The sequence below is a fragment of the Silurus meridionalis genome, chromosome 7 (genome assembly GCF_014805685.1).
Source record: "Silurus meridionalis isolate SWU-2019-XX chromosome 7, ASM1480568v1, whole genome shotgun sequence".
In the NCBI taxonomy this organism is placed as follows: Eukaryota; Metazoa; Chordata; class Actinopteri; order Siluriformes; family Siluridae; genus Silurus; species Silurus meridionalis.
This window is the reverse complement of record NC_060890.1, coordinates 10107610-10118781: the sequence shown is the minus strand read 5'-3', so window position 1 is coordinate 10118781 and position 11172 is coordinate 10107610. Positions and strand designations below refer to the sequence as shown.

Below are 11172 nucleotides of genomic sequence, written 5' to 3'. Positions count from 1 at the left end.
GCATGCTTGGCAGACATATCTTCATGGATGAGTGCTCATCAACTAAAACTTAACTCCAGCAAAACAGAACTGCTGGTCATCCCAGGCGAATCATCTCCAGGTCAAGATCTCCAAATAACACTTCATGACTCTCTGCTCTCCCCTTCACCCACTGCTTGTAACCTTGGGGTAAATATGGACAATGAACTGTCCATCTTCCCACATGTTGCTAATGTGTGTCGTTCTTGTAGATTTCTTCTCTACAACATCCGAAGGATTCGACCATTTCTGTCCACACAGGCTGCCCAGGTGCTTGTTTAGTCTCTTGTGATTTCAAGACTCGACTACTGCAACTCTCTGCTGGCAGGTGTTCCTCTGAACACTATTCATCCACTGCAAATGATCCAAAACGCAGCTGCATGGCTTGTGTTCAATCAGCCCAAGTTCTCCCACACCACCCCACTGCTGTGCTCCCTTCACTGGCTTCCGGTAGCTGCACGTATCAGATTCAAAACACTGATGCTTGCCTACAAGGCCAAAAATGGACCAGCGCCATCTTACCTCAGTGACCTTATCACATCTCGCACTGCACCACGCTGTCTGAGATCCTCCAGCACTGCTCGACTGGTACCACCTTCTCTCAGAATGAGAGGTAAGTACACTTCAAGGCTCTTATCTGTTCTGGCACCAAGGTGGTGGAATGAACTTCCCCTAGACGTCCGTACAGCGGAGTCCCTGACTATCTTCAAGCGACGACTGAAGACCTACCTCTTCCTGAAACACTTAAATTAGCACTTTCCAAGTTTGTAGAATTGTAGGGTTATATTTATATTAAGTTTGTAATCTGGCGTACCAGTGTAGATTTATTCATTACTAGAGATTTAAAGCACTTTTGTACGTCGCTTTGTATAAGGGTGTCTTGCTAAATGCCGCAAATGTAAATGTAAAATGCTCCATCCTCAGCATTCTCCTACAGATATACCCCATGTCCCTCCTCTGCACATGTCCAAACCATTTCAATCTCACCTCCCTCACCTTTTCTACAAAATGTCCTACATGCACTGTCCCTCTAATAAATAATCCTCATTTCTAAGTTGGTAACCCGGGCCTCAACCGATCCGGTATGAATTTTTCTTTCGTGATCCACATATTTGATTTGGCGCATGTTTTACGCTGGATGCCCTTCCTAACACAACCCTCCCCATTTATCTGGGCTTGGGACCGGCACTGAGAGTGCACTGGCTTGTGCAGCCCTAATGGCTGGGTTAGTTTTACAAGCTTCTTTATGGTATTCAAATATTCATTTATACATACACATTCATATCTAAGGGCAACTACGCATAGTTCAAACACTGGCACTTCTTAAGAGGAGGAAGGAAACCAGAGAACCCGGGAAAAAACTCAGTTACATAGAGGACATGCATATATCTTTATCTTTACAGTAACCGACCTATGCCACCCTTGAGAAATAAACATTAATTGGAAAATTACAGAGGATGTTACAGTAAGTGAGGTCAGTACGGAAGTCCTAACCCTCCCTGTCATCACTGATGCAACTTCCAGTTAGAAAATACGCAACAACGTAAGAAAATCAAATCTCAACACTTCTGTGTTTCAAACTTAGACATTGTTGTGTCAAAAAGGATATTTTTGATGCATCTTCTTTCAAACAAATGAACCCAAGGTCATTTTGACAGAATATTACAAATAAAAGGTAAATCATTCCAACGATGAGCTCTATATTATTTAAGCTACAGCTCAGTAAATCTAAAGTTTGAAAGTAAAAGTAATTTAAGTAGTTGGATAAGTGGTGTCCCAGATGTGCCAATATTTAGTAGAATACTTCTGATGCATTTTCCTGATTGCATCATTCCAATTGTCTGTGTTTACGTCCACTTTTAGCAATAGAGCTATGCACCAAATGGTTACTACACTTCAGTCAGTCTGTGCAGCATTTTAGCACACCGATATAAACAAAATACTTGTTCACTTTGTGTATTTAATATCCATTTGATAATCTCGTTTGTATATTTACTTTTATTTGGCAGTTTAACAGTCATAATCATGAGTGTGCTGAATACAGTGAATCATTTGTGGCACTCTTACTGGTGCAATAGTGCTTAGTTGCTTAATGCTGTGGGCATTTGCATTACAAGCGGTTCAAAAACTTTGCTTAAATCTCCCTGTTCCTCAAAATAACAAATTGCATATAATAAATGAGGCAGAGGCATTTCACAGTAGAACAATTGCATTTATTCAATTTCTTTCTAAAAGGAACATAGAATTAAATAATAAGTAGACAGAGACCCTTTCTTGCAGTAGAAAATACAAGCACCAGCCCTTTTATACAATCAACATACACATTCCATCTCTAAAATAAACAGTAGCTAACACACGTCAGCCAATTGCATTAAAACGATTCACATTCAATCAATCAATCATTCACATTGACCAGACCATTTTTGACCCTTAACAGCAGACAGGAAGCAAACATGAGAAACACAATAACTAATCTCATAAATACCCCACTCATCCACACATTTATATCTGGATTATAACACTTACCGACACATTAAGTAACATTCGATATGCCTTATTATTTCATCTCACAGCAACGAAACAATGCACCGACACGATCCAAAGAAAAAAAAAAAAAAAAACAGCAGCAAACAGAGAAAATGAGACATTGCAGAAAGTGAAGTGTTTGTGCAAAGCAGAGCTCTAATCTGAATGGAAGAAGGAAAAAGGTGCATGGATAATGATGTTTAAATGATCAGCAGTATATTACACGAACGCCCGTGATTTACACTGGTTCAGATTATTGCTTCTGCTACAAAGTGGCCAACAAAATGGTACTGCGAAATGCATAAACTTCAATATGAAGCACCTTCAAGTTGTACCGAATGATTCCACTTTCATACTGTTTTAAAGGCATCTTACACAGTGCAAAATCCCCTGTTCTTGATGAAAACATCCACATGCGCATGAAGGAGACTCTTCTCCCTGACAGAATGCACGGTGTTTCAGTTGCCACGGGGAAGACGGGTTCATTCTTTCAACGTTGCACACAGATCAATAACACAATAACTCATAGGAATTCTATTCAATAGAAACTAGTGCACAACAGTGACGCTTTAGAGGTGCAATTTATCCTTAAAAAGAAGAATCCTATAATGCCATAATTGTTTCTAAACATCTGATCTGACTGGCACAATAAAACTCCATTCCATAACACTTGTCGATTTAGAGCACTTCTGACCTTGGAAATGCTTTAGTGCACTGAAAGATTTGTGCTAATCAGATTCAGCCGTATAGTGTTAACATAGTTAGTATTTGGCTCAAAATATCTACAGGTCAATTCACTTCAAAATTTGCCCAAAAATTTACAATGGACAGTTCTTTGCATGAGCAATACATCCAATATTACTGTGATGGGTTCAGTATTTCATGTCAGAGTTTTACTTTTTAAATTTGTCTTTTCCTGCCGTTTTTCTAAACATTTTAAATAAATCACTACATTGGGCAATTGTGCATTTTCATCGTTTCCTCCTACAAGTGATTCCACACTGGAAAAAAAAAAATGTTGCAGCCATTTTGAAGCAATATGTACCCTCACCAATAAGGAGAGTTGTTCTCAATTCTCCCCCAACTCTGCCATTCTGGAAAGAAACCACTAGAAGTCCGTGGACTCCCAAACTGATCAAACTCCATCTCAGGCCTTTTGTTGGTGCTTCTGGATTCAAAGTCAGTTTTCTCTGCGACATGTTTGGTCTGGTTGCTTTCTTTATCCACATGGGCCAACTTGTAGTTCTTCCCATTGTTGTTATCCCAGTGCGTCTGGTCATGAGTGTTGTAGAAGATGCAGAACTCCACCTGATCCTCATGCGGCACTGAACTCGGCAGATCGACGGTGAACGAAAAAGTGTCGATGTCTGCACACCCGTAAACATTGTTCATATACGTGCAAGGAACGTCCTTGTGGCTTTTCCATGAATCAAACGTTATCCGGACGTGAACGGACTTCTCGAAGCTAACGTTGCTCACTTTTATCGTGCCCATGAGAGATTTGTCCTGAATTACACAGTTCTCCAAACACACCAGGTTCTTCTTGAGACAATTCCGAAAGTCCAGGTAGTCAGCAGCAGGCTGGGGGAAGTCCAAAACAAAACTCTTCTCCTTTCCCACCTTGAGGCTCACAATGGCATCCTCCAGGTCGGACATTTCAAACTGCAAGTCTGGCGGCAAGACCGTGTCATCTTCAAACTCCTTGAACACATAGATCGCCGTCAGCGACATGCCTTTGGAGTCGGCGAAAACCACTCTCTTTTTGGCTTTGCTTTTAGGACTTTTCCATCCACGGTTGGTGGCCTCCACCTTTGCTTTTGAACTGATGCATGGTCTCAGTGGTTTAAAGGACTTGACCAGGTTTCTGGACTTACAGCTCTCATACGAACCAAGGAAGCTGCGAAGGGGCGGAGAGTGTGCCAGACAGATTCTCATGGCCACGTCCACAGGCATGATGGGAGATGGCATCGGTCTCGGGTTCAAGATGTGCAAAACTCTGTTGTAGGGGGAAACAAAATGCATTACTAAGTTATCCAGAGCTGTAGAGTCTGCAGTTAATTTTTTATGCATGCTAAGCATGGCTGTGCATGCTTAATGTCTTTCCTTAGAAGGCCGTGGAAAAATCCTTGTCCAGATAGATGTTAAAAATTATTACAAATGTTATAAATGCAAAACAAACCAGAAAAAAAAAAGACTAACTTCACTAAGCAGAGTCACTATTGTTGGATTTTCTGAAACCTATTAATCTCTTGCTTATTTTTTTCTAGCCAGCTGTATAAACAGGTTTTATTTTATTTTTTATTTTTTTGGGTGTAAATGTAAATACCAAAGCTGGAAGGAAAATAAGAGTCAGGCGCAGGCAGAGGCAACAATATACACAACACTGCTTTACAAGGAAGTGCTCGTAAAGAAAATGCGAATATTAAAAGAGTATACTATTAATGAAATAAATAAAAACGAGACACAAACAATACACATAATTAAAAAAATGGTTCTTAAACCTGAACCAGTGCAACATACATCCATTTAAAACACACCAGAAAAACAATCACGACTCTTTCACTCGGTCGTGACGCACTACTTTTTCTTACCTGCAATTCATTCGTAAAACGCTGTAAATAACCTAAACCACACCGAAGATATTATACTCTCCCAAAACAAAACAATTTCACAAAGCAACCTAAAAAATCCTTCGACTTCTCGGTACGCTTTAAGCCATGATAAACTGGAGAAAGAGCGGAGTTGGTTTGGTCGGCACGCCCCCTCGCAGCTCCCTGTGTGCTGAATGTGGAGCTGATTTCACCGCTTTGCTAACTCTTTTTGGGCGGATTGGCTTTTGTGGGCTCATTAAAGCGACCAATGAGAAACCAGTAAAACAAAGCGTTCAACCAATTAGCGTGCAGGACTGGATCACTCGCGGCGCACGTGCTACAGGAAGTGCGCTACAGCTAGTGAAAGCTGGAGGAGACCCTGAGGAGAAGGACCTCTACTGGAATCAGAGTGGGACCATCTGAATTTATTTATTTTCTTCACAAACGAGTTTTTAGTTTGCCACGATAAAAAATATACGTTCATACGTCCGGGTATTTTACTCAAAAAAAAAAAAAAAAAACCCAAAGGCTTGTAAAAACCTTTTTCACAAGTGCACAAACTATAGGGAAAAAAGTAGGATCTGAGTATAGAAAGCTGTACTATCACCATATTAACCAGCATCTATTCCCATGCTTAAAAAACCCAGGATGTTTGATTCATTACTATTCCGATAACAAAAGAGTGCACCTGCATTTACACAATCTCTGAGTCATGCACCCTGCTAGACAAGCAGTTGCAATTGCAGATAGAACAGGGTTTCTCAAAGCTGCTCCTGGACTATGAATGGCACATTACAGTGTTTTCTTTCACCCTAACACACCCACTACAACATCTCAAAAGGCTTGCTCACATGCTGAGGTCCTGAGTCAGGTGTAGCAGAATCAAATATACAAGGAAGATTGTGAAATGTCAGTTAAACCGGTCATAAGTAAATTGCATGGACAGTATAACAATCACAAGTCACGACTGAGAGATTATTTAGGACCTGATCATGTATTATCGGTTGGATTTAAGTGTGTTAGGAACATTTTGACAATTAAATAATGGTCTGATCCTATTAGTCAGACCAATAGGGGTTAACAAGACATGTCTGGTCCCAAAGGATTTCCGGTGGCACAATGTTTACATACTAAAACACATACTATTTAAGTTAAACTAAAACAGAACAGTTAAGATGTTTATAGTACCATATCCAGACGTGTATTATAATCTGATTGAGAGAGAGAGGGCATTTACACAAAGATTAAAGATTTATCATAGTCTGGATGAACACAGTTACTTCCTTACAATTACTTTCTTAGCTGAAAAAGTCGGACAAATTTGGTCATACGATGTGGACAATGTTTACAGTATCTTGTGTTTGGTGAGGTTTGGAGCGTCTCACACTGTTACTTAACTCTTCTGTTTGTGTCGTTGGTATAGAAACCGTGGAGGTTATTAGTGCGTTTGCATGATTATGTCTATGCTAATAATCACAAATTGAAGGTCATAGATAATGTTTGACAACTTTAAGCAAGACCTGGAAATAATACCACGTGCATGGGCCAAAAAAAAAATCGCACTCTCTATCATATGTATTCTCTATTATATGAAAAATATATGTATGTATACCTAACATAATTGTGTAAGTAGAAAAAAAAAAACCCAAAACCGCATTTAGAAGCAGTTGAGTTCCCCCCCTCCCCTTCCTCACAGTGGTTTGACCTACTGCCTGTGTTCCCAGTTCATCTCACCTTCTCTACACACACGAGTCAGGTGTGTGTTCATCTCACCTTCTCTACACACACGAGTCAGGTGTGTGTTCATCTCACCTTCTCTACACACACCAGTCAGGTGTGTTCATCTCACCTACTCTACACACTCGAGTCATGTGTGTGTTCATCTCACCTACTCTACACACTCGAGTCATGTGTGTGTTCATCTCACCTACTCTACACACTCGAGTCAGGTGTGTGTTCATCTCACCTACTCTACACACTCGAGTCAGGTGTGTGTTCATCTCACCTACTCTACACACACGAGTCAGGTGTGTGTCTGCGGCTCAATTAATGTTCAACGCCGTTAACTAGGGTATTTTATTCACTTTAAATAAAGCGATTCTCTTTAATGTAGTTGATGCAGACTCATTCATAAATTAGTTGCGGCAAAAATGCTGATTAGCGATGTAATTTTCCATGAATCTGCGATTAAAATATCACTTATCTAGTGAACGTTAGCTTGTTTACAATAGCTTGTAGCATAGTGCACTGACACTAACAAATCAAAGCCGTTTCCCATGCAGTGTTTTATTTGGGGTGACTTGGTATAATGTTAATTTAACATTAACACGCAATTAACATATTGTTTATCTGTGCATTTACTAAATGAGCACTGTGCTACATCTGAACTGACCCCACTGTATTTTTTTGTAAAAAATCAATTTATATTCTGTTTTTAAGTGTGTTAATTAATTTGTAAATAAAATTTTAAACCTTTGTTTTTAATTCCTTGTGATTATTTTTTTATGATAGTTTTACTTTATTTATGTAAAGCACTTTGAATTATCATTGTAATTGATGCAGTCTCCATGCTACAATAATAGAAACAACGTTTTTCACTGTGGGGACACTATGTCTTTATACCGTAAGTACAATCTGACTGTATTATTTGTGTTGCTCATGAGAAATTTTATATTTATTGTCCCCCCTACTGTTAAATGAAATTTACGCCCATGACCACGTGAACAGAAAGATCTGGAAAGAAGAGATGTGTGTGTGAGAGAGAGAGAAAGAGGGATGAGATGAGATGAGATGAGATACACTGTTTAATCCACTGTGGTTAATGTAGGAGTTTCACCTCCCAATTTTTAATAAACACAGGGTTGTGATCTCATGACCTACTAGTCAGTGTTCAAACTGCAGTGGGGAGACATGAACCCACGAACAGTGAAGAAGAGAACAGTGGTAAAAACAGTAAATGTAGTGTATAGCACCAGATCTTTTCTCTCAATTATTACTTTTTTTTCTCGCAATTGTGAGTCAGTAATAACCTTTTTTTATTCGGTGGAGGAAACGGACTTCCATGAATTCACCATGTGGTGTTGGTTTTGAGAACAGTAGAGATCCTCGTGTATCCAGTATTCAGTATCCAGCCTTCTCCTCCAGTAATCCAAGTGTTACGCTGATCTAAACACTTAAATTTTCGACAGCAAGTTAGTTCCTGGCCTGAGAGAGCATGAACAACATGGTCCCAGTTTTATTTTGGACATTTTTTAATCGCAAAAATAAATGACCTGTCGTTTTTTGTCGTTTCACCCATACCAGTGCCAAGTGTCAGCTGACTGCAAAAAAAAAAATCCATATATATTTATAAAAAGGCACATATATATATATATATATATATATATATATATATATATATATATATATATATATATATATATATATATCTGTGCTTTCTAATATGCATCACTTTGTCTTCCACACTTCTGTTCACTAAAACACATGCCTTTTATAGATCCCTGAAGACGTCTGGCTTTGGTAATTGGGCTGCTCTGATCTATGTGACTCAGAAAACATTGAAGAATGACTTCGGGATGGAAATGGTTGGGTTGTGCAACTAGAGAAATATAAATTTTACACCTTTCTGCTTGGCTGTAGCGTATTTTACTGTGGTTTAACAAATGTTGTATATATATATATATATATATATATATATATATATATATATATATATATATATATATATATATATATTTATTTATTTATTTATTTATTTTTTTCTAATTTTTCCATTTTCAGAAAACCAATAACTTTGGTTGCCAATGGGGAGAATCAAAAAGATAAAAACGTTAAAGAATTCATGTTGTGTATCCCTGTAAGTGTGAGACAATACACAATGTTTTAAAATATGAAATAAAAATGATGATTTGATGATGTTAAGATGGTTTACGAAGGATTACAGATTTCAGTGTTTACATAAACACCAGTGACTAAGCCTTTAATAACCCTGCATGACCAGTTCAGTGGATAAATATTACATACCCTGATACTACATGCTTTACAGACTTTAGATCGGAAAATTTGTTTTGGTTTATGTAAAAATACATGCCTTGTTTATCTCTCGCCTTAAAAAATGATAAGACTTTTTTCAGAAGTTGCTCACACAGTACTGCAAAGAATATCTTTTAATAGTGAGTTTAAAATAACCACATAAATACTAACATATCAGCAAAAAGGCATATAAAATGTTTAGTTTACCTTTAAAGATGTTCATATGTCTACTTTGTCTTCTAACATCAAATGATCACGATGATTCACAATTTGCACAATGACCACAACGACACTCTTCCTTGGTCTACAGCTTCACCAAAAATTCAAAACAGGAAGTTTGCTGTTAGAGTGCTTGCTTTGTTTATCAGACTACCACAGTCTTACTTTAACAGCATGTCAGTACATGCAAAAAGTATATGTTGCAGAAGTTTAGTGCCAGTTCATATTAAATATTAAACCTTTGGGTCAGCTTTAACATCTGCGGTTATAAATGCCAGAATGACTTAGAGAAATGAGCACACATAGAGTATTGTTTTCGTGGCAGATGGACGATATCCTAAATGAAATGTTGAACAATAGAGGGTGGGAGACCATTCCACTTCATATCAATAGCTGACCATTTGCCAAAATACTGGCACTGACAAATTACCACCTAAGCCCTATTAATAATTAACCTTGCCAGGAAAATATAAACCTTACATGGACAATTGAAAGCAATTTTTAAAGCCATAAGTTTAGCATAATGAAGTCTTATATTAGTTTAGACTTCACTAAAAGAGAGCATATGTGTGTTCATTTGTTATAGTTATAGCCTGTTATAGCCTTTATATTTATTCTCTGTACATATGCTTACATATATATCACTTGCTGTAAATATGCTAGATAGTTATCTGCACTGTAAATATGCTACATATTTATCTGCACTTTTGCATGATTGCTAGGTTTTGCACTTCTGGTAGATGCCAAACTGCATTTCATTGCTGTGTACCTGTAAAATGCAATGACAATAAAGTTCTATCAATCTATCTATCTATCTATCTATCTATCTATCTATCTATCTATCTATCTATCTATCTATCTATCTATCTATCTATCTATCTATCTATCTATCTATCTATCTATCTATCTATCTATCTATCATGCATTATTTATATTGCATAGGCAAAGGTTTGTGGACACCTCACTGTATCATCGTTGTGTGTTTTTTTTATTTATTTTTCCACCCACACACACACACACACACACACACACACACACACACACATCTATATATATATATATATATATATATATATATATATATATATATATATATATATATATATATATATATATATATATATTCCTCCTTTGATGCTGTAATAACTCCAGTGTTGAGGAAAGGCTTTGCATTGGATTTGGAGAATGGCTGTGGGGATTTCTTTTTAAGCAGCCACAAGAGCATTAGTAAAGAAAGACATTGATGTTGGATGAGAAGGCCTGGGGCACAGTCAATGTTTCAGTTTATACCAAAAGGTCAGGACTCTGTGTGCAGGCCACACAAGTTCTTCTACTCCAACCAGGGCAAACTATGTATCCAGGGACCTCACAGGGTATTGTCATGCTAAAACATGTTTGGGCCCCTTAGTTTCACTGAAAGTAATTTGTAATGTCACAAAATACAAATAACATCTTATACAATTGTCTGCTTCCAACTGTTTGGGAAAAAAACGCACGCTTTTGATCATAGAGTGTATATACTTTTACTATATTTTCCATTGTAAGTACCTTTAGATACAATACATGCAAATATGTTTGTTTTTCTTATCTGGATCCTCTGTTCAGCAGTATCTGGCCTGGAGCAGTGCCTGACTGAAACTTAAATGGTAAATACTAAAGGCATTTGTTGTGTATTTTAGTGGGTCATTGCTACCTATTTTAGTGGGTCATGCTAGAAGTTAACGGGCTTCACTATACACAACTTTAACTGTGAAAGCCATGATGCAAGCATATAAGTACCTGGAGA

The 11172-nt window shown here is 37.8% G+C and overlaps 1 protein-coding gene across 2 annotated transcripts; it reads right to left on the bottom strand.

The window, feature by feature from the left end:
• Positions 1 to 2209: 2209 nt before the first annotated feature.
• Positions 2210 to 9501, bottom strand: ppp1r3cb (protein phosphatase 1, regulatory subunit 3Cb). Of its 2 annotated transcripts, none has more exons than XM_046854568.1 (2): positions 9375 to 9501; positions 2210 to 4540 (listed from the first exon to the last, which is right to left on the bottom strand). In XM_046854568.1, exon 2 carries the CDS (start codon positions 4510 to 4512, stop codon positions 3592 to 3594), a length of 921 nt encoding a protein of 306 aa, XP_046710524.1. In that variant the 5' UTR covers positions 4513 to 4540; positions 9375 to 9501; the 3' UTR covers positions 2210 to 3591. The 2 variants fall into 2 exon arrangements, with proteins under 2 accessions (XP_046710524.1, XP_046710523.1); XM_046854567.1 differs by lacking the exon at positions 9375 to 9501 and adding an exon at positions 5136 to 5352.
• Positions 9502 to 11172: the final 1671 nt, after the last annotated feature.